The 22,617-nt window shown below is 38.2% G+C and overlaps 1 protein-coding gene across 1 annotated transcript in view; it reads right to left on the bottom strand.

Moving 5' to 3' along the window:
* LOC121314831 (partitioning defective 6 homolog gamma-like) overlaps nucleotides 1–15,873 on the bottom strand; it is a 48,499-nt gene extending 32,626 nt beyond the window's left edge. The window contains exons 1-2 of the mRNA XM_041248537.1: nucleotides 15,564–15,873; nucleotides 8,199–8,421 (exon numbers count right to left, since the gene is read on the bottom strand). Coding sequence (XP_041104471.1) covers nucleotides 8,199–8,421; nucleotides 15,564–15,635 — 295 coding nt within the window. The 5' untranslated portion in view covers nucleotides 15,636–15,873. The remainder of the gene's footprint in view (nucleotides 1–8,198; nucleotides 8,422–15,563) is intronic.
* Between the last annotated feature and the right edge of the window lie 6,744 nt (nucleotides 15,874–22,617).

The following is a 22,617-nucleotide window of genomic DNA, read 5'->3' as shown; positions in this document are numbered from 1 at the left end:
TCATCAAGGTTTTAGTTTGAAGTCCTGGTCAACAACATTGTGATTACACAAGCCTTTCTACAGGAACAAAGACGGCTATGCAGAGCACACAACGTCTCCAGTTTAATGCAGCCTCAGCTAACTCACCTAACCTACTGTTATGTCATTGCAGATATAAACTGTTAAAATCTTAACTTGTTGCATGCTTATTTCATAGTGTACTTTAGTAGTATAATTGGCACTTACTGTGAACTATACAATATTTAAATATTGATTTTGCATTGTAAGCCTGTACTGCCTTGTAACACCTGTAAGGTTGTCTTGGATAAAGGTGTCTGCCAAATACACAAATAATAATCCATAACCCCACTGAAGAAAACTAAAACAACACACCCACAAACAAAATCTCAAATGTCAATTTAATTATTCGGAATCACTGTCTGGAAATCTGAATATTGTTTAGGTGCTCTGTACGGTTTATCATCGGTTCAAAGACAAAGGAAAAAGAAAGCAGTTCCTACAGATTAAACTAAGAAAGTAGTACATAAACACCACTAATATTTCAGTGTCAAATTCAACACGTTTGTGAGAAACTGCAGTTTTAAAACACTTCAACGTAAACGTTCCTTCTCATATAAAATGCATCCATTACATTTTTTCATATCAACACATATACACCATACATGGACATTGTTGGTGTTCAAACTGGGATTTATTCCCCTCAAGCCATGCAATGTCAAAAAAAAAAAAAAAAATCTACTTATAGCACTGAACCAACTTCCTGACTAATAACGTACAGGAACACTGTAACTTAATTTTATATACCTACTTTTATAATATAGTTATACTAAAGCTTTTATACAAGTTAATATGTACAGCTGACTGTCTTACATGGTGTACAGTAAGTGTGTGGTCTCGTGAGCATTTTGGAAGGACAATTGGACTGCAAACAAAGCTGATTGATTCTATCACCCAGAGCCACAAATGGGACAACTTTACATATTAGCCTATTATAAATCATAAAAAGAAAAGAACAGTTATCCATCTCTTTGTCAGTTGATAAGTCTACAGTATATGAGACAGCACTTACACATGGCAAAACACGATGTGCTGGAATGTTCTGAAATCTGGTGTTTAAAGTGTTAAAAAGTACACCACCATGCTGGTTTACAGTAAGGAGATAGACATATTACTGAATGCACATATTCAGTCAAAAAATCAAATGCCCCAATTCCGTTACCCTCACTAGTTTTTAGTGGTGCGAGTCATAGTTTTGTCTCCTCTGGAGCCTGTGCTCAATTGTTATCTACAGCAGGCTGATAGCAGGGGACGTCAGACATGGAAAGCCCCCCTGTATTTTCATGAGTAGAACAGAGAGTCCACATCATATCTGCCGTCTGCTTTGTTCTATGATAAGCAGGGACTATTTGAGTTTTCACCTATTTAGATTTTCTGACAAGCATGTGTGTGTCACTTCATGTCTTACAAAACATATGGGCTAAGATATGCTATGCTTTACAAACAAATATATGTAACAACCACATTTTAGTTCGTGGGGGGGGGGGGGTTGCACCAGCACAGACATCAGTATTTTAAATGTTAATCTTGCCAGAAATGTCAAGCAAGGTCAATGAAACTATAAAACACATACTTTTAGCTATTGTTGCTTTACAAAAAAATGTTCCCAGCTACTTCAAAATGAATACAGAATTGCTTCCTACAACAGCTCCATATTCTTTTTTGGGAGGTTTTAACTCCCCTCCTAAGACTTAACACAACTAAAAACTACTCTATTCTGCACTTGCAAGTTAATACAATGCTTTAAAGTGTGCCAGTGTATAAAGACCTGCTTTGTGTGTGTATTATTAACAGTATTGTAATGTGTATTAATACTTTGCACAATGTTTTGAAATCAATGAAACATTACTGAAAATGCTCACTTGATGCCTCAGACTTCCTCAACTTGAAACGCTGTGCTCTAGGTGTACAGTAAATGTCTACCAGATGCTGCTGCATGCTCTGTTAAACCATCTGTTTTTTTCTCTTCACAATTTTCCTTTTTGATGTTAACTGCATTTAATATAGACATCCAGGATAAAAAGAAAGTGACCCATTCAAAAAACTAATAATAATAAATGAGAAGATATTGCAAAGGATCATCAGTCTGCAGACCAGACTAGGTTGTTGGGATGTATGGCAATACTATGCTCTAAAGACAATGTTCTTGTTCATCTTTATAAATATAAAACGCCTTATCACTGCCTTTCCCTGTTTGAGCACAAACCCGTACCATTGGTGAAACACTTTACAGCTTTCCGTTCTTAAAATTCTACAGGTTTACAACCACGTGCCTGCCTGCAGTTTAAACCATTTGCCTTTAAATTGATCAAAATTAGCCTTTTCCCTTTAGAAACCAACACGACGTTACCATAAACTTACACCAGTCAGCGCTGAATTCTATTGTTGGCGTCTCTTTACTAAAGCTTTACAATGCCTTTATAATAAGTGGTGTGCTTGTATTTCCTTATAAACTTCACTGTTTAACAGTATAATTTAAAGCCAGTATGTTGGACTGTAGTTTATCATATACCAGAACCTCTTGATGGAATTACAGCCTCATTATGTACAGTTGTGTGTACATTATTTATTATATAAGATCTCCAAAAACATGACAAAAGCAGCTATTTAGCAACAAGATATGACACAGAACACTATTCAAGCACTCTTTGGTATGTCTCTAATTATCGTGCCTTTCGGCTCTGCGTGTGTTACAACTTGTGACTTATTTCCAAAACAGTTATTAAGTGCAGTGGTTTTACTACTTTGTATTAATTTGCCTGACAACTTAGAGAGCAGACAATTGCACTTGCATTGACTTTTCTGAAACCTGTGAAGACATCGATGTCATGAAACTCCCACAGGTAGTATTCAACATCACAATGCCTCTCCTGGAAAATGAATAAATTAACATACATCTTTGTTGACTACTCTTTCAACAAATGGTACTTTCCAAATTCTGGAAAAAAAAGTGTTTATGAAATTAAATACAGTAGAATATTTTCTATTATATTTTGCAAAGTTTATTCCAATTAGGTCTGAAGTTGGGGGAGGGGTATAACAGCCACCTGATCTAAAAGTATTTATTTACCTGGGGGGGGGGGGGGGGGGGGGGGGGGGGGGGGGGGGGGGATATCCTTTGCTTCATATTTGTTTAAAGTTTAGTCTGGGATTGGCTGAGGAATTTCCCCCCCAAAACAGCAATGCTACTCAGTAATGACACTTGAAAAAACAAACCCTAAACTCTACTGCTGAAGAAAAACTAAAAAAAAAATACTGGATTTTGCCAAAGAACCTGGTGCCCCTCTCCTGCTTATCCACTCCTGTTAAAAAAAAAATTAAAAAATTAACAATCAGTGTTAAAATGACATCTGAATAGATTAACTTTGCAACTTAAATGGTTGACTGTTATGTATGTCTGCTGGTCTCCAAAATGGGGTCTTACTAAACCCTATATGAGGTCAAAGGCTTTAACAGCATGTGAAACAACTTGAGCTGTTATTGGCACGACAAAACCACACAAGTGGTGTCCCCCGATCCACGAGTAACGTGATTGACCAGTGAAAACACATGACTGCCCAGGCACAATTACACTGTGAACCGACATCCCACATTCTGCTACACAATGGAGAAGAACACAATGGGGAGGCACTGTCTCTGGATTGGCCCCCAGTCACTTTATATAGTGTGGGAATGCACTAATTCTTAAGTGGCAGGAGCTCTGTGGATTATATTCAAGCTTTGCTTCACGGATGCAAGACATGAACTCCACTGAAGGTTATAGTAGTTACTGCACGTACAAGTCTGTCAAGACTTCCAAGAAGTATTTGAACAGTTCAATGAATATGGAATGACTGGAGAGGGACAGTTGTTGTCTATGTTACCACACTCAAATACCTTGTTTACTAAATATATTGGTATCCACATAGATCATCATTACATTTTTTTTTTCTCAGTGAGGAATCTGAACCAGTGCAGTGGATATTATCCATTTACATCCATTGGGCGGGACATCTGATCTTCATTTTACTCCCAAGGAACTTGTGTTTCTGCATTAGTAACTGCAAAGTCTGGTATTACCTTGTTTGTGCTACAGATGGAATGCCATACCAGACTTAGCAATTATCATTGTCCTACATGCTTTGACGATCACCACCACATTTAAGCCTCTATGGTTATTTTACAATGGGCTTCAACTGGAAAGGGGATCCAGTTACTTGAAAACAAAATCATATTATTCTGTACATATTTTTGCTTAAATACATCAGTTTAAAGTGAGATTAGATGCAGATTAATCCAGAGCTGTCCAAAACATATAGGTTGGCTGCTCCCAGAGATTCCTTAACTGTACACACCTTTATATAATCACTAAATGATAGCTTGAGGCATTAAATAACACAGGATCCCTTTCTTTCTGAACCACATCATCTGACAACATTGAAAATAAGAGCCAAAAGTGAAATGACTGTGCGCTGAATCAATTAGCTTCATACCCGAATGGCAGAGCATGTCAAATGCTTAAAGAAAGCATGCCTTGATGCTGGTGAAAGTCTGATTAGGCTGACAGATACTGACGGTCACATGTATTTGAAGGACCGAGCATACAAGTCAGTGGTGTTTCAGGCTAGGTAAGCAAAGTTGCCATTTGTTTATTTCTGTTATATTTCCACCACTCTTTGTACACCATTCAATCTCCCTTAATGGCGTGCTAACCAATTACAAACTAAAACAACAAAATCCTTCCTTATTCCTGCTACCATCACATCCTGTGGTAAAGGTCAAGTTGTATTGGTGGTCTGGCCAGAATACCTCACTTAATATATATATATATATATATTTTTTTTAACAGAGACAGAGAGAGAACCAATGATCACTTTAATAACGTTGAAGAAGAAGATTTTGTTGCTTGAATTTTGCATACTGGGAAAGATGCTTGAGTTAACTACCAGTACTGTAGTACAACAGTTGTCAGAAAAAGTTTCCTAGCAGTTGCCTGGTCTTTCATGGGCTTCGCAGTCACCACCGCAACATATGCACACTATAAGTTTGTTGATTTTGATGTTGTGAAAGTCAGCCCACGTCTGAAACATCATAATATTATAAAGAAAAAAGTCCCAAAGCAGACACCATACACGGAAACTTAAACAAAATGCAGGTTACTGGAAGTGCTTTTTAAAACCCAAAAAGTAAATGACCAAAGCTAAGGTTTACAATTTTAGAAAGGCAAACTATGAAGGAATGAAACACAGTTACAGAAGTAGATTGGGGTAAAACAGAGAAATCATCTACAGAAAAAGGATGGCTGTTTTTTTTTTTTTTTAAATGTAGTACTAGAGGCGTAGAACAATTACATCCCAAAAGTAGAACACTGAAACAAAATGGATTTAACAGATCCATTTTAAAAAATATTCAAAAAAAGGCACTTTACAAGGCGTTTAAAAAAGGACCAAAAACAAAGTACACAGAAAGAGTACTTGGAACTGCAAACGTAAATCCAAAAGTAAGTTAGAAAGTCCAAGAGAGAGATAGAAATGAACCTTGCTAAGGGGCTAAAACCAATTCCAAAATGTTTTTCCAATATTATAACTGTTTTCAAAATAACGGCACAAAATATTTAAACAATTTTTTTTTTAAATGTTCTGACTGGCAGAATAATGTGAAAACTGAGATTCAGAAAGATTTAAATGTATGAAGTTTATTTGAATGCCGTTTGTGTGTGTAGTATAATGAAGTCAATGTGGTTTTTTGAAAATAAGTAACCCACAAACAAAACTGAGCGAGTCATAGACATGGCGCCACGGCAAAGTCTGGAAACGCCATTGCCGCTTGTCATAAAAACAGACTGTTATACAATAAAATCCCCTTAGAAAAGTATGTAAAACGTAACGCTGATGTACATACTGTTATTGATGGACAGGTTTCCCCAAAAACTCTGATGATGAAATACTTTCCACATGTGGTAAAAACATCCTAATCAAGTTTCATCACAATTGGCTATTCAATCCAATTGGGGATAACATATTGAGTTATTTTGTTTTGTGATGGATAACCAGGAACGCTTATTTGCATACATTATTGGTAAACTACTGCAAGTCAGCATCACTCGTTGTCACCATTTATGCTCCGTCCTTTTGAAGTACATTAAAAAGATCTGACTACATGGATATATAAATGCTCCCCATTATATAAGGCTGTAATGATATCGCATAAACTGTGCTGTTGTCGATGTGCTACGACACACACTTTAACTCTCTTTTCGAAACAAAAGCAGTCTGCTTTTCAACATTTGTATCTCAAGGGAATGTTACAGAATTAGTGTTAAAAAAAACACGCTGGAATTCACAATATCGATGAATCACACAATACAGTAAGTGGTGGCAGTGCTCCCAAAAACTTTTTGCCAACTGCCCAGTTGAAACAAAAAGATGAACCCTTTTGTTGAAGCCGAAGTCTCACACAAACAGAAAATGATTTATCTTCAAAGAAGCCCTGCACTGTTTGTTAGTGTTTCTTAAATGGTTATAAAGTCTAAATCACAACTATTTATTTCAGAGCTGTGTTCTTTTAAAAGGAGGCCTTTGGCACCTAAAATGTCACCTTGTGTCACGTTTTCAGTATTTATTTAGTCTATTTAAATGTTTATTAATTCTCTTTTTCGGTTTATATTTATTTTTATATGTTTTATTATATATTTATTTTGCTTTTATTCTTACAGAAAGTGAACTGACTGCCTCTTTCAGGTATTAACGGAAAGTTCTGCTTCTTTGGAGTTTTTATGCGTTTGCAAATCACATCCCGAGAACTGAGCTCAAATCAAACAACAGAGACGGGAATTACTGTGTGTGTGCTTGTACCTCTACTTCAACAAAATACAGCAAACTGCACAGCGAATGAGGTGGCTGTTTTATCAGTGTTTATTGTTAAAATCGAAAACTCTACTTACTGTGTAAGCCCATGGTGATAATAATATCTCTATACAAACGTCCAAGAAACAGTGTTTCGCTTCTTAAGTTATAACACAGTTTGGATTTTTATTTTTTTTACCTCCTAGTGTCCAAAGGAGAGTGGCATAGTGAAAAGAAGTTTAAGGAAAGAAAAAAGTTTGGGGCTCAAAATAACTTTGGGGAATGTGAACAGTCAACAGGGTCAACTGGTAGAACTGACACAAGACAAGCAATGGACCACATGTATTACACACTGACTGCAAATGTTCAATGCTCAATAGGCTTTATCGAAAAATGCTACTTTTCTGTTGTTTACTCGGATTAGCATCCATTAAATGTGACTCATCACGCCACAACTGTTTTTATATGCTTAACTTTCACGTAATGAAGCACTACTGGTAAGAGCGGACAGAAGCCCACATCACAAAACTACCACCATCTGCTGTGCAGTTCCGCAGCCTCAATAATGTAAATATAATGCAGATGTGGCAGGGGTGGGCCAATGGAAGGGGAAGTGTAGGCCGAGAGCCTCCTCTGTTACTCTCTCTACTGTCTGAACCTGAAGGAATACAGTACTTAGTATGAAATCCGCAGTTGCTGTGCGTTCTCTCAACTGTCAGGGATTTATTCTTACATGTGTAAACCCATCATAACCCGTTCAGAATTGGCTACATGCTCCTCCCACATCTCTGTGAAAATGATCCATAAGGGATTTGTACCAGATTCGAGTAGAACTATTTATGGGAAGTGGAAACAAGTGCCGTAAAAACAAGTGTATACGTGTCGTCGTCCCCCTTCCCTTTTTGAGACAACAATTTCAGGAAAAAGCCTACAGGTCAAACTGGTGTTTAAGTCACTCCCCCCTTTTTAGGACCCCCTAAAATACCTAGAAAATACTTATACAAAGGTTTTTACAGTATATTTAAATGTAATATTTAGGTCTTTTACAGCATTTGAACCTTTCACCGAACTACATATATGCATGCTAATAAACCTTTTTTTTCCTACATCTTTGGGGGGAAAAAATATTTTGCACTATGGCAATATCTAATTCAGTGGGTATTACCTACTAGAGAATTAACTGCAATTTACAAGATCATTTACTAAAAGCCACAGTTGGTGAGAGTTTAAGATTAATAATCTAAATCAACAGCCTGATGACCTACTTTTGGGTTCTTTCCAACTCCACTGCAGACAAGCAGCTCGACGAAGCCTTACCTTGTTTCTGTATGAAGACCCTAAGCAAGGGGTTGGCCATGGAGACAGCCTTGCAGAAGTTGTCATCGTTGTTAATGGGCAGCAGATCTCCGTGGACGTCAGCATAGCCGAGCATGACTTCAACGTTGGATAACCGGTGAATGTGAAGAATGAGCTTGTAGAACTCTTCAAATTTGCCAGGTTTGAATCGATCCAAGGAGAATCTTCTGAATTCAGCCCCATACTTGAGAGACCAAAAAAAAAAAGAAATTTATGTTAGAGACGGAGGAGTAACCACACACAGTAAACACTCTTAGTGCCGGATTGATGGATACAGGCTTGGAAGCAAATGATGCCAATTCAAGCAAACAAGACTGGGGCCAAATTAAACCGGCCCAGAACTGAAGCACTTTTAGAGATTTCAGCAAGATTTTGAACGCCCACACACAGCAAAGGTTACCCTGGAATACTTTCCGCAAACAGTACAAGGATTGTATACCATGGTCAAGCCAGGAATTACCAATTTCAAACATTTGTGACAAATTGGAAAATACCAAGATACAGGACTGAAGAAAAATGATGGAAATAATAATCTGATGCAGTACCAAATACAATTGGTTTGTACCAGAGGCCCAGGAGTACAACACAAACATTGCATTGCGTTTATTTACATTGACTGAACAGCAGATAAAACATTATCCTACTGCTGAGCTTGCTAATGTTACAACAGTGCCGTCTATTTAGTAACCTGCACTCAAAACGACTAAAGATTTAAATTTGAGGGTATTTTGCTCATCTGTCCATGGGTTGTATTCTTTACAGAGTAACTTGTCTCAATCCCTTGTAACCCCAGACATACCAGGTGTTTCAGTTCACATTATATCTTTAGGGAGCCCTACTAGTACTATTATAGATTGGTTTCACTATGCAAACTAGGTTAGCTCAAGCACTTTGTATGGTGACAGGCTTGTTTTGGCACAGATCTTTCCAGCCTTTCACGGGTCCTCCTCCAAATATACTGTAAGCTTGGTCTGGCTGGCAGAAGAGTTGGGTTTTGTCATTGGCTCGGGCACTTGACTTTCTGAATGAAGAACAGCTTGATGAGGAAAACATTTATTTAACATTTAGTTTATTTCACCACACAGCTGTCAGTCGTGATGCAAGTCGGTTATGATCTGTTCCATTTTTTATTGACTCTTTCAGCTGTTTCTGATTGGTTTTAAAACTGAAATGAAAGTGCAGCCAAGTGAACAGGTTTTTATTTAGTAGTTTTTTGTAGTGTGACAAACAAGCTTAAATACAGTGTTACTGCATCATTCCTATCAACGTATCAAACACTGCGACACAATGTAGAATAATATAATGTATTGAGACCCTTTTTAATTTTATTTATTAATATACTTTCATCCCCATTGTTGCTTGGTCAGTTGTAAGTGGTGAGTCCTGTGTAAATCACATGCGAGTAGAACTGCAGCTCAGGGTTTTCCAAATTTAACTGTTTAATCAACATGCTGGCTTCAAAGTGACCAGATGTTAGTAAGCATTTTAAAAATGTCACCTAGATTTGTCAGCAAAAAACTAAAGCTAGAACCCAAGCCTTCCGCCAGCCTACACAAAAAAAAAAAAGTTCATGTTTAGTGTGCTGGTTTAATAGAGATCATCACTACACATGACAGAAGCTCAAATAAATCAAATTAAACTGTTTTCAATGCATGCACAGGAAATGAACCTACCTTAATAAACTGACCTGCTCACAGAAACATACAATTTAAAGCAGCTTCCACATATTTGTCTACAGCATCCCTTTCGCTTGTTTTCCAGCTGCACTCAATTTACTGCTTATTCCAGTTTCACAATGGTTCAGGACCTCAATTAAAACGTTGTTTTATTTCAATACTTTTGTACTTGGCTGTTTCAGTCACTTTAGCATCATTATTCAATCTATTTATTTATTTAAAAATAAAAAAACTTCCAGTTTCAGCATTTTACTGCTTACAATGTATTTATTAACAAGTTACGTGTTTGCATATGCCTACTAGTACTCGTACCAGCACCTTTCACCAACAATGCCTCCAAGAAACGTAAAGACTTCTGAACACCCAGAAGAAGTATGAAGCTACAGATATCCCTACTGAGGGCAGCAAGTCTTGTCATAACTTTGGATTTATGTTACCATATTAAAATTATTAAGGATGTTAACGTAAACGGTCTACATGCAGTAAAGTGTATGATGAGCTCCTGAAAATGCCATCGGCTTAGCTTTTTCATTGGTTTGGAATTTTATGCAAATGATGGTTTCAGTTCAGGAAATCTTAACTGTTGCATTCCTAGTTGTCAGGCATGACCATTTTGCAGTGCTGTCTTAAATACATAAAACTCAAAACAAAAAAAGGGCTGTTTTTAGAAACTCTGAAGCCGTTGTTTGGCAAACTTATTTTTTAGCAGTCTTATACCATTGTGGTTTTTTTTTGTATTTCTTTTGTTCACACTGGCTTGTATGTCCTTCTGCACTAGGAGTACCATTGCTGGTTGTTACTGCAATTGTGTAAATATAGTAAATAAATCCTGCGTACCTGCAGGCCATATCAACACCCTCACCCCTGTTATAGTGAACAGCAAAATAACATGATTTGTCAACTCATTACTTTTTCTGATCTTTGGTTGTGTTTTCTCACTTAATATACTGCAACCCACAATACTGCTCCAATGTGGCTTACAGGACAACATAAACAGATCATTGTAACTATTTAAATAATGCATAATATTCAATTCATACACTTGCTTGGGATAATTGAGTACTTCTGCATTGCAAAAAAAAGGTAAAATAGTATTCATAACTTCAGAAACAAAGATGGCTAAGGATAAGCAGTGGTTTGTACTGACTGAGGAACAGACTTTTGAAGACTGTGACCTCAATTTTAATGCTCCTAGGTGCCATGTGTACTACAACAACTCAATTAAATGTGATTATATAGTCATGGCACATATCTCTTAGTTAAGGGAAAATGCAACCTGCTTAACTGACAAAGAAAGATGTTATGTGATTCGTTTTCTAATTTGTCAAAAGAACAGCAACATTGCTTCCGAATGATAACAGACAGTTGCATTGGTTATAGGCAGACACTAAGCTGACCGCTGGCTTGAGACCTAGAGAGCAAGCACACCTCAATCCTGACCTGAACACCCTCGGCCATTCAGTCCTGGTCTTTTCTAAGCCACAATGTCAATTAGTTATGTGATTTGGAATCGTTTCAGCCACAAAAATTCACACACTGATACAATGTACAGTAAATTATCGGCAACAAATTATCTAAAGCCCTACTACTGTATCAATGCAGTTCTTTATTTTAGTTAAACATTTGGAGACCATTTTAAATAAGCAAAGGTGTTTCTTGTTTTTGTCCCTCATTCTGAAAATAAGGCACGAGGCCAATCAAGAATATTTTCCAAGAAAAAGCAATTGTACAACCCCTACATAAAAGTTCCGAGAGTAAAAGCATAGCAAAGTGTAATAAATCATAGTGGAAGCATGATATAGCATGGATAAGCAGTGTAAAGCCCAGAAGGGTATGGTAAAAAAAATAATAAAATACCAGTAAACTTTGGTAAATGCATAGTAGAAGCATGGGGAAACTGCAAAATGACCAGTCAATTTTTAGGGTTGCAAATGCAGATTTGACTGAGTTAATTACTGTATTCCTTTGAATATAAGACTCCCTCAAATTTAAGACGCAGGCCCCGCCTCTCCAGCTGTAAGTCCCACCCCTTAGTCCCACCCCGTCATCATACATAATTTTGAGGGTGTGTTCCCGTCTGAAATTAAAAAAGAATGAGCTTAGATACAGATAACTTCATTAACGGAATTTTTTCCAGTTAGTATTTAATAAGCAATTATAATTTAATCTAAGGCAATGTATTTTCATCTTTAGCTTTGAAAAAATAAACCACACCATTCTGTTTTAATTTATAATACAATAGAGATCCTTTAAAAACCCATCTTACTGTTTTCCCATCATAAATAAAATGTTTATACATCTATGAAACATAAAAGATGCAAAAAACTATATTTCCATCACCCAAACTCTGAAGGTGTATACTAAAAATTGGAAGGCTTTGAAAGCTTTATTTTACATGTAGCACAATAGTCAGTAATGAAGGTCCAGAGTCTCTATAAAAAGTATAGGGCCGCAGAGGCTCTATTAATAATAAAGGGCTCTTCTGGTTCTTCTGATTAGCATTTCCGATCTGTCCAAGCTGGCACTGTTTGTTAGAAATGCTGAAATTGTAAACATTTCTCTTGGAATTCCTCAGGAAGCTTGGTTTGTTTTTTTCTCAGCAGTGTCACGTTGCTGCTTGTGTATTTGGACAGAAGCCTTTGTAGTCCTTTATTGGCAGTCAGTCACGTTGCTGTTTGTGTACTTGGATAGTAAGGTCTTCTGTTGCCAATTTTAATACATGCACCACTACAATGTACTCGAGTTTAAGACGCAGGCTATTTATGAGAAGCAAAACATGATTTAAAAAGCGTGTGTTAAATTCGAAGGAATACGGTATTACAGGTTTATGCACTGCTATAACGTTAAGCCTGTTTTTGCATCTTTCTCTTTAAAAAGTCCTGAATCCTGAATTTCAACAGGATCCTTTAACTTTGTATGACACAACCCTTTAACAGTAGGGTTAATAGTGTTCCAGGTGATTTTATTTGTACATATTTTATAATATTTTTTGTTGTCTAGGACTGGCCAAAAAAAAAACAGAATATAACCCTAGTCTGCAGTACATGTAAATTCACGTGATCAGTCCCAGCTAATTTATCCAGTAGAAGACCTATACAATTATATGACCATTGTGTACAACTATTCCATATGAAGCCGTCTATCTGGACAAGGTTTGCCAGATGCAGTGGTAGAGACACTACAATCTGCTAGGGCGTCCAGCACTAGAGCCCTGTATTAATATAAATGGAAAGTTTTCCAAGACTGGTGCATTGCTGAAGGTCACGATCCAGTGACCTTTCCTATTGAGACAATATTAACCTTCTTACAGCATCTGTTTGACGTGGGAAAATCAGCGTCCATTTTGAAGGTATGTCTAGCAGCAATATCACTGTGCCACGACAAAACTGACTCTGTGTCCCCTGGGGCACACTTCCTGGCAGTGCAATTTCTTAAAGGGGCTTGGAGGCTTCGTCCTCCCATGAAAAGTATGGTCCCCAAGTGGGATTTGGAACTGGTATCGTGGGTCCTTATGGGTCCCCCATTTCAGCCCCTGGCATCAACAGAATTGTGCCCTGTTGAAGGTGCCGTTTTTAATAGCCATTACGACTGCCAGACAATTAAGTGAGATTCATGCGCTGTCCATCAATGACACATGTATGGCTTTCACTGGAAATGACCCGTGGGTAGCATTAAGAACAAATCCAGCCTTTTTGCCAAAGGTGGTCTCATCATTCTATATTAACCAACCAGTGGTTTTGGAAACTTTCAGACCTCCCTTGCAAGAGTCAGAGGAGGACCGTAGACAGCACATGCTTTGCCTGGTTCGGGACAGTCCAACCAGTACAACAATGGGAAAGCACAAGAATCTGTGTGACTTCACAAGGGGTAAGACAGTGGGCGCCCTTGCTGCCAGCTTGTCCTTTCAACACAGTGGCTGTCCATCAAAAACATTTCTGGGTTACTGGAATGGCAAATTTTGCAGAAAACCACAGCCAGTGGCAAGAGGGTAATGACGGATTGAGCTGGCAGGAATGTACAATTGTGACAAGCAGAAACCTTCAGCACTGGACCAGGCACACCTGTTTCCACTGGAACAATGGACCAGGCATTTTTGTAAGTTTTTGACTCGTCAATGTACAAGCCAATGCTGAAAAGATCTTCTCTGTAGAGGTTTCTGAAATCTTCTATCTGTAGCACAAATACCATTTAGGAAGAGAGCAATAACCTTTAATTTCTACTTTGATTCCTCAGTTTGAAATTGTTTATGTAACCTTCCTGCTGCAGGCAGAAGCATTCAGCTAACAGAATAGGGGTACCACAGAAGAAAGCAATGGAGGAGGAAGCATGTGCCCCTGCGAAAAAGATAAAAAGAGCGTCCAGAAGAACGGAGAAATTACATTGTATTGTAAAACTGAACAGGGTCAAGGACAAGTAGTCCTACAGCTATACTTGCAAACGGTGCTTCTTTTCCAAAACCGATCTCCATTAAAAAAAAAAAAAAAAAAAAAAAAAAAATACTACAAATCAAAATATTCAACTATAATAAATAATAGAGACTCACTGCATCACTCATTCAGAATCACTTCACTTATAAATCCTTTCTCTTTTGGAGTGTTTTCACGGTATGAAATGGGAAATTTACATACCTGTCTTTTGGATAATATTTCTTTTCAAAGTTTGCCTTTTACTGTTGGGTAATTTCAAACTTTGGTTTCATTGCACGGAATTGCAAATTAAACAAAACTGCGATCATACAAAATACGAGATCTTACGTGGATTGCCCGAGTCTCCATTGAATTATAACTCGTCTTGCACTGACTCAAGGTACCTTACACAGATATCGTTATCACAATCGGGTCACGCGATTGCCAAAAAACATGGCAATAATATTCATTCTCTGTACCTACCTGCCCGCCTGAGATGAGAAACGTTGTTGCCTTGCGCTGTCAGATTACCACATCCAAGACACCACTCCACACCTTGGGTATCGCCCTCATTAATGCATACTGTATTTAACCACCCAGCCTATCCCGAAATTTATCCGACCGCGGTTTAGTTCCCCTGGACAGCATTGAGATGCAATCACTCCACACACAGTCACAAAGGAGTTAACACAGACGCTGACTGATTAGTGATATTTATCAGGCAAACTGCTGGGTCGCGTTTGTTCAAAACATCCTTTAAAAAATGATACAGAAGTCTGACTGAATAAAGCAACGAGCCATTGGAATAAACAAGTTAAAACAGGCGCATTTCAATTTACGTAGAAAAAAAGAAACCAATTATCCCGCGTCTGACTCACACAGCACTGGATTTTAAACCTACGGCAACAACATAAGCTTTAAATCGCATTTAGTTACTGCACTGAAAAGCTCAGAGGGGTAACTTGTGGGAAAATGATCTTTTCCCCCTTCTTTCGTTCCCAAACGTTATTATTTTCTGCATATTTAGGTATTTTTTTCTGCTAATTGTCGGGTCTCTGAAGCATGCATCTACATTTTTCTAACGTTACAAGTAATGGTAAGCACCGAAATGTACCAATTATTAGCCTGCGTCTCAAAAGTAGCGTCTTTTTTTTAACGCACACCAGTACTTTTTCAATGAGCACAGAAACTGTAAAAAAAAAAAAAAAGTACTTATATTGTAACCAGAAAAGTATTCTCCTTACCTTGCTTTTTACTTCCACCGTAGTACAGTCCAAATACCGCAAGGTCTGAGATTTATTAAAACTCCGGTTCATTTTGTAAGTTCCCACTCGCCCTCGACGACAAGGGCTTGCTGTAGATCTGTCAGTGAATTGCTTTGCTATTTACGATGCTCAAAGTTAAATTTCTTCAAAACTCTAGCTCCCGGATGGGTAGTTTGGGGTCTGTGAGTTTCGACAATCAGAATGAAGAGTAGAACGCGCCTCGTCTGAATGGGTACTGAGTGAAGTTTATAATGACATCACCGCACCCCATTCATATACAAACACTATCTCAGAAACTGGATCTGTGTGAGTGAGGAGGCAGAGAGAGAGAGAACTGAATAGTCACTGGACCTCCACAACAGCAGAGGACGCGTTTTTTTTCAGGTTTCCCTAGTTTTTTAAACGGTTTGTACAAAAGGCAAACACAAAGGAATGGTCTTTTTTACCACAGGGAAGACTTGTATTAGAGATTATGGGATTTTATATATGCTTGGAATTCATAAGAGGCTGGGGAGGGTTATTAAAACCAAGGGCATTAGCGTGCAAGTTTTCCGCCCCTTAACTTCTATTAGTAAACAGATGTATTATAAAGTCGATCAATTGTAACTGGTCATCTATGGAATTTGGATGTTTGAGTATGTAAAATGGGGTGGATTGTTTCTGCCCGTTCCTTGCGATAAGTTACATTACACACACACACACACACACACACACACACACACAAAGCCAGAGCTCCATGAACACCGACTAGGGTCACAACACAGTGGTTACGCTGCGATCTGCAGTATATCAGTTTTGGAGGTACCAAATGACAAAACAAACAACAACTGAGATGAAATGAAGTGAACGGATTCGGCCATTGTTAACATTTAATAACTGCACACAGTGATCATCGTTTTTTGTGAGATGCCTTTCAGTAATAAGCAGAACAACAAAACACCGGTAATTAAAATGTAATCCTGATTGAACTGGAACAAACGTACACTTCACACAAGTACTTAAGACCAAAACACCCAAGGCATGTTATGTTTCCAGTTCAATGACACTGTCTTTGAAGAAGAAAAAAGCGCATTGTGTATAGAATTAATTGGCTCTATCTGTCTTTAGCCAAAATCTTTGTTTTGTTAAGGTCTTCTAAAGAATATACTAAAAAACAAAGGGTCTAAGAATGATGGCAAACGTTAGGTTATTATCATAATTCTGGTTCGCTGAAATATGAATATTAACCATTTCAAAATGGGTGTTTCCCCTTTAGGACACTTGAACCTGAAAAACGTATTCCAAAGACACTCGTCAGAGGTGGGTGACGTAATGCTGCTCCGCTCCCGCGAGCATAAACTCACGATTCGCCTTGACATTATCTTCATTTTCCTTCGAGAACTGCGACAAAGGACGCTGCGACCGCAAAGTTAATATTCCTATTTCAGGGAACCAGGGTTATGATAATAATCCAACGTACCCTTTCAAGTAAGGAATATTAACCATTACAAAATGGGTCAGTATATCCAAGCTGTCGCAAGGACATGGAGCATACATAACACAACTGCAGCCGAACCGCCTTGCGCCTGATTCAATTACCAGCATAGCTGGAATAAAACAAGTAAGGACCCATCTTACTGTATATGAGTATACGTAACCGTCACAAGACATGGTATACAACACTCAGTTACAAGTTAAGCAAAGCTACAACAATATTCCCGTAACTGAAAACATATTTTCGTGCCAAATTATTCTGTGGGCCACTATTCTGTGGGTCCACGACATTCAGCTGATAAAACCTGGCAAACATCTGGTAAGAAGCCCAAACCACTGCACTGCATATCTACTGAATAGATGCACCCTGGAACAAACCCCATGAAGTCACCTGACCCCTGGTGGAATGGCCAGTGAGATTCTCAGGGGGGGGCAGATTGGCCAGTTCATAAGCAGTCTGTATTGCACCTGTTAAACATTTGGATAGACGCTGTTTAGACAGAGCCTGTTCCTGAGACTTACCTCTATAACAGACAATTTTTTTTTTACTGCCTCCAGCTTTATTTCTGTCCACATAATACGCTAATCTAAGCAGGTGGTTACTCTCAGCACAAGTTGCCAACATACGTCTTGAATCCAGGCACGTCCCCAGATAGGTCACTATCTGGATGGGTGCTAGCTGGCTCTTTGCATGGTTTACCTTCAACCCTAACCGATGTAAATGGTTGGTGACAAGTTCTGTGTGTCTGTGTGCCCTTGCTGGAGACTGAGCAAATGAGTTAGTCATCCAGATAGTTGAGGACCCTGATGCCTCAATGGGGCTAGTATACCTCCATGCATTTAAAAAAAACAAGTGAGGCTAGAGAAAGGCCGAACGGTAGAACACAGAACTGGTACACTGTTCCCTGAAAAGTGAATCTCAGGTATTTCCTGTGCTCTGGTTTTACTGGGATGTGGAAATAGGCATCCTTCAGGTCCACTGTGGTGACGTGGTCACCTAGCGTGATGGACTGCAACAGCCATTGCGAAGCCAGCATCTTGAACCATCTCCGGTACATGGTGGAGGCAGTGTCTTAGGGAGAAGGTGCACCAATTCCTTGGGGGACTCCCTTGCTCAGTGAGATTGCTGTAGCAGCTCATCTACCGCGAGACCAAATGTGTGGCCTGGAGTGACCGAAGTGTCCAGCATTGCTGTCTTGTCAGCGTCAAGCACACGTGCTTGAGAGAGCCAGAGCTGTCTGTGTGCAGCCACCAATGCTGCAAGGTTTCTACCTATTGCTTGTCCGCTAAGCTTGGACAACCATAGCAGGTTCCTAGAAATTAGGCGTAGTTCTTCCAGTTGCTGAGACAAGGGCCTATGGTTTTCAGAAATGGACCCCATAAGTCAAGCCTGGAAAGCTACAAGTATGTTATTGAGGTTAGCCAGGCGTGTGGTAAATGCACTAGCCATGTCTGCTTTCTTTAAAATGACTCAGTCACTCTGCATTGCTTATTCGGGCATGCCGCATCCTTGGCTAGCAAGGACAGATTGGTAAACTGAACAAGCGCAGCAATGGGGGCCTCTACTGGTGGAAAGTTGGTAAGACCCAGCTTGTCTGCTTCAAACACTGTACAGTGAGTCTACAGAACGGGAAACCTCTGCAGCCATAGCCATACCCAAGTAGACTGTAGCTCGAACAGAAAATCTGATTGAACTGGAGGGCCAGCAGGAGTGATAGAGGGCTGCTCGTCATAAATGGAGCGCCTCTCGTCCTTTGTTTCAGGCCAAGGAACCTGTAACGCCGCAGTAGCTTGCAGCATTAAGGGCATGAGCTCTGAGGACAGCAGAAGCTGCTTAACTGGGATGTCCGATTCAGCATCATTAGAAGGGAGTTCCATGTTCTAATAGTCAGCCTCCTCGGAGACGGTGCTAGACAGTATGTCACTCTCTAGCCCACTAGCCACTGCCTGTAGTGGTGCAGGGGGAGTAGGTGCTGGAGGAACAGGTATTACCGGTGGGACTGATTGCTCTTGTAGTTGCTCAGTTAAAATTGCCTGCTGGCATGACACAACCTCCCAGATCTTATCCATCTGTCCCGTTGGCCGAACGTGAGCGGCTACTTTTCTTCTTTCTCTTTTATGGAGGAGGGGAAGGTGAAGGGGATTTGGAAGATGAAGAGGAAGAAGACGAGGTAGATATCTCAGCTGAATAAGTTATCGACTCGGTGCACTAAGGTACCGGGAGGGACAACAGTAGAGCTGCAGGCTTACCACGGCACACAAGGCCGCACACTAGCTGAAAACACAGAATATATAGAAATTACACAGAATATATACAGAAAAAAACCCTATAAATATAAAAAAATAATTATTATAACAATTCCGTAATAATTCTGTACTTTCTTTTTAGCTACTGCGAAAATGAACGTGGAAATACACAGGAGGATTTACTTATCAACTCTCTGATGTTAATCAGGTTAGGCTGAAAAGGAAAATGGCGATACTGTCAGGAAGAGTAGTGAGTTTATGCTTGTGGGGGCAGAGCAGCACTGCGTCGCCTGCTTCAGATGAGTGTCTTTGGTATAAAGTTTTCAGGTTTGGGTTTCTTAAACGGAAACACCCATTTTGTAATGGTTTATATTTCCTACTTGAATAATGCTCAATTGTCCCATGTTATAGTAGAACACTGGCTTCCATTACTACAGTTATAAAAAAAGGCAAAACAGTCCATTTACTTGCATGATAAATAACCATTCAGCTGCAGCTATATATGGTTCCCTTCTTTACGTCTTGGGATTAGTAACATACTATAGCTATTTTTATTCTAGTTGCTACAGCCTTGGGCATAACTACAAAAAACAAGTGGGAAGTTTGAAAGAACAGCTTACAATTGTTGCTTGACGGATTTTTATCCATAGAAAACCTGATATCAAGGAGCCTAACTGAGGTAAATGAGAACTGATGTAGCATAGATAAAAACAACACTTTGGTCCATATTTAGTAGCGAGTACAAAGGTTGTCCCAATTTGTATGCCTCATTCAAAATGTTGAACTCTATTCCTTATAAAAGTTTACCACAATATGTTTTAATGGCAATTTTGTAATTTTCTCATGCTTATCCTACAGTTACATGCATTGACCATAATTTGCCATGTTTTTATAATATCTCTCTGGGTTTTACCATGCTTTATTATACTTTGCTATGCTTTTACTACATGATGTTAAACTTTATAAGGGATCCACTGATCCTGTCCCCTGTCTATCAAACTCTGTATGCTGAACATGATAACTGATTTTTATAAGACTCTTAGCCTCTTAAGAGAGATTTCAGATTGCATAAGTCTCAGTGGTCCAGTAGTTAAAGAAACTGGCTTATTACCAGGCAGTTCCCAGTTCAATCCCAACCACTGATCCTGAGCAAGTCACTTAACCTCCTTGTGCTCCATCCTTCGGATAAGATGTAAAACTGAGGTCCTATTGCAAATGACTCTGCAGCAGTTGTAATGCATCGTTCATCCCGTAGTCTCTGTAATTCGGTTTGTATAAAAGCGACTGCTAAATAACTAATTAACAATAATAATCAGAATCCAGTTGAGGCCTGTGGGACAATCCTGAACGCTACATTTGTGGCTGAAATCTCTTGCCAACCCATTGAACCAGTTGGGGCCATACTCCTTTCAGACCTCTTGCTGAGACCGCGGGACTTCATTGTGGCCAGTGTGTATACCTGAATAACCCAAAACGTGTAATAACTGTGTAGCCAGCTGCCTTTAAATCTGACATCAAACCGGCAATCAACATCAAAGACATACAGCTCTCTCCCAGACTAACACAATTAGGGTGTTTAAGCAGAACATTTACAACATACGGTGCTGTACTACAGTGATGATTGGCTAGAAGACTGCTGGCACAAATGTCAGACAATACGTAATCTAAATCCAGTTTGGTTATTTAGAAGTACATTAAGACAGCAGTAGCTTAGGTTAGTTCTGAAAAACTGCACCATTTTTTTAAATAAATAGCTAAGGTATTTTACTAGCAGTTTGCTGCTAGAGGTGCCTTTTTAAACTGCTTTTTTTAAAAACATAGTTTGTCCACCCTCTAGTGGTAGAACTTAGAATCTGCCGGGTTTAACACACCAGCAATGCTGGTTTTCTAAAAAAAAAAAAAAAAAAAAAAAAAAAAAGTAACAAAACAGTTGGTAGATACTCAAGTGATGTCATGTTGACTTATTTTTTATTGTATATACATAAAAAAAATACAGCAGGTTTTATCAAGCATTAAAACCTGTCAAACCTGTGTTAAAGACTAGCTGTTGGTGACCATCTGACTACAGTGATGAACATGTTCAATGCATGTTATTGCTATAAGGTTTCACTACAAAAAAAGTGAATGTGGTGCAGATCTGTGTACTGTATGGTATAAATGCAACCCCCAGTGAACCTCACTATTTGACACAATTGTCTGTTTCTATGTTAGAGAGGCCTAGGATCAAATGGTAGAGGTTAAACTCCTGGTGCCTTGCATTACCATGGCAATACCACTGTTCTTTACCTTGCATAAACACTCGAGTCAAAGGCACAATGCAAAATACATAGAACTTGATTTGACTGGATAAAACAATCCGACTCTGTATTTTTTTTTTTTTTAATTTAATATTAAAGACAATTACTAAAATTACAGTACAACACAATATACATCTTTCTTTTTAAATGATCAAAATCTCAATAATAACAATGTTATTTTACTGTTCAAAACACAATATACATCGTAATGAAGGTAGTCATTTCACGTATTATTATTATTATTATTATTATTATTATTATTATTATTATTATTATTATTATTAAAATACGATTATGTCAAGGTCACGACTTTCACAGAATATGTTGTGAATTTTGACAATTGTTTGTGAAAACAGGAAGTGAGCAGCAGACGTCTTCTGAATTGTCTGCAGCGGAAAGTTACAACGGTTAGCAGACGTCAAATAAAGGTGAATACTTACACAGAACAGTAAAAAGAGCCACTTTAATGAGAAACGCACTTTTCAAATTAACCAAAGCCTTTTATGCAAAAATGATACAACTGCATACCCTTGATAATGCAAAACCTAAATGGAGGACAATTTACAGTTTATGAGAAGTGTGAAACCCTAATGTACTTCTAATGTACATCTTGTAATAGCAAAACCACAGCTGTGTTTAAATAGACATTAACGGATATTATATTGTTGTGCCATTCTCAATTTATAACCAGAATTTTTATTTATTTATTTTTTTAAATGTAATTTCAGCATTCATATAATTTTTTACATCGGTGAAGGTGCACATATTAATCCTATTATGGTTGTTTGAAAAGGTGTTAAAAAAATAATCAAATGTTTACTTTTGAGGAGGAGCTTGTGTTAAAAAAAAAAAAAAAACATTAAATACATGTTATAGATGTTTATTTAGCACACATATTAAAATGAGATTTTACATATTTTTACCGTGCGACAATCATATCCTTAATTATTGTACAAACATATATATATATATATATATATATATATATATATATATATATATATATATATATATAT

Source organism: Polyodon spathula, chromosome 4, assembly GCF_017654505.1.
Source record: "Polyodon spathula isolate WHYD16114869_AA chromosome 4, ASM1765450v1, whole genome shotgun sequence".
Lineage (NCBI taxonomy): Eukaryota > Metazoa > Chordata > Actinopteri > Acipenseriformes > Polyodontidae > Polyodon > Polyodon spathula.
Note: the sequence above shows the minus strand (reverse complement) of the source record. Positions and strands in the feature narration are given on the sequence as shown.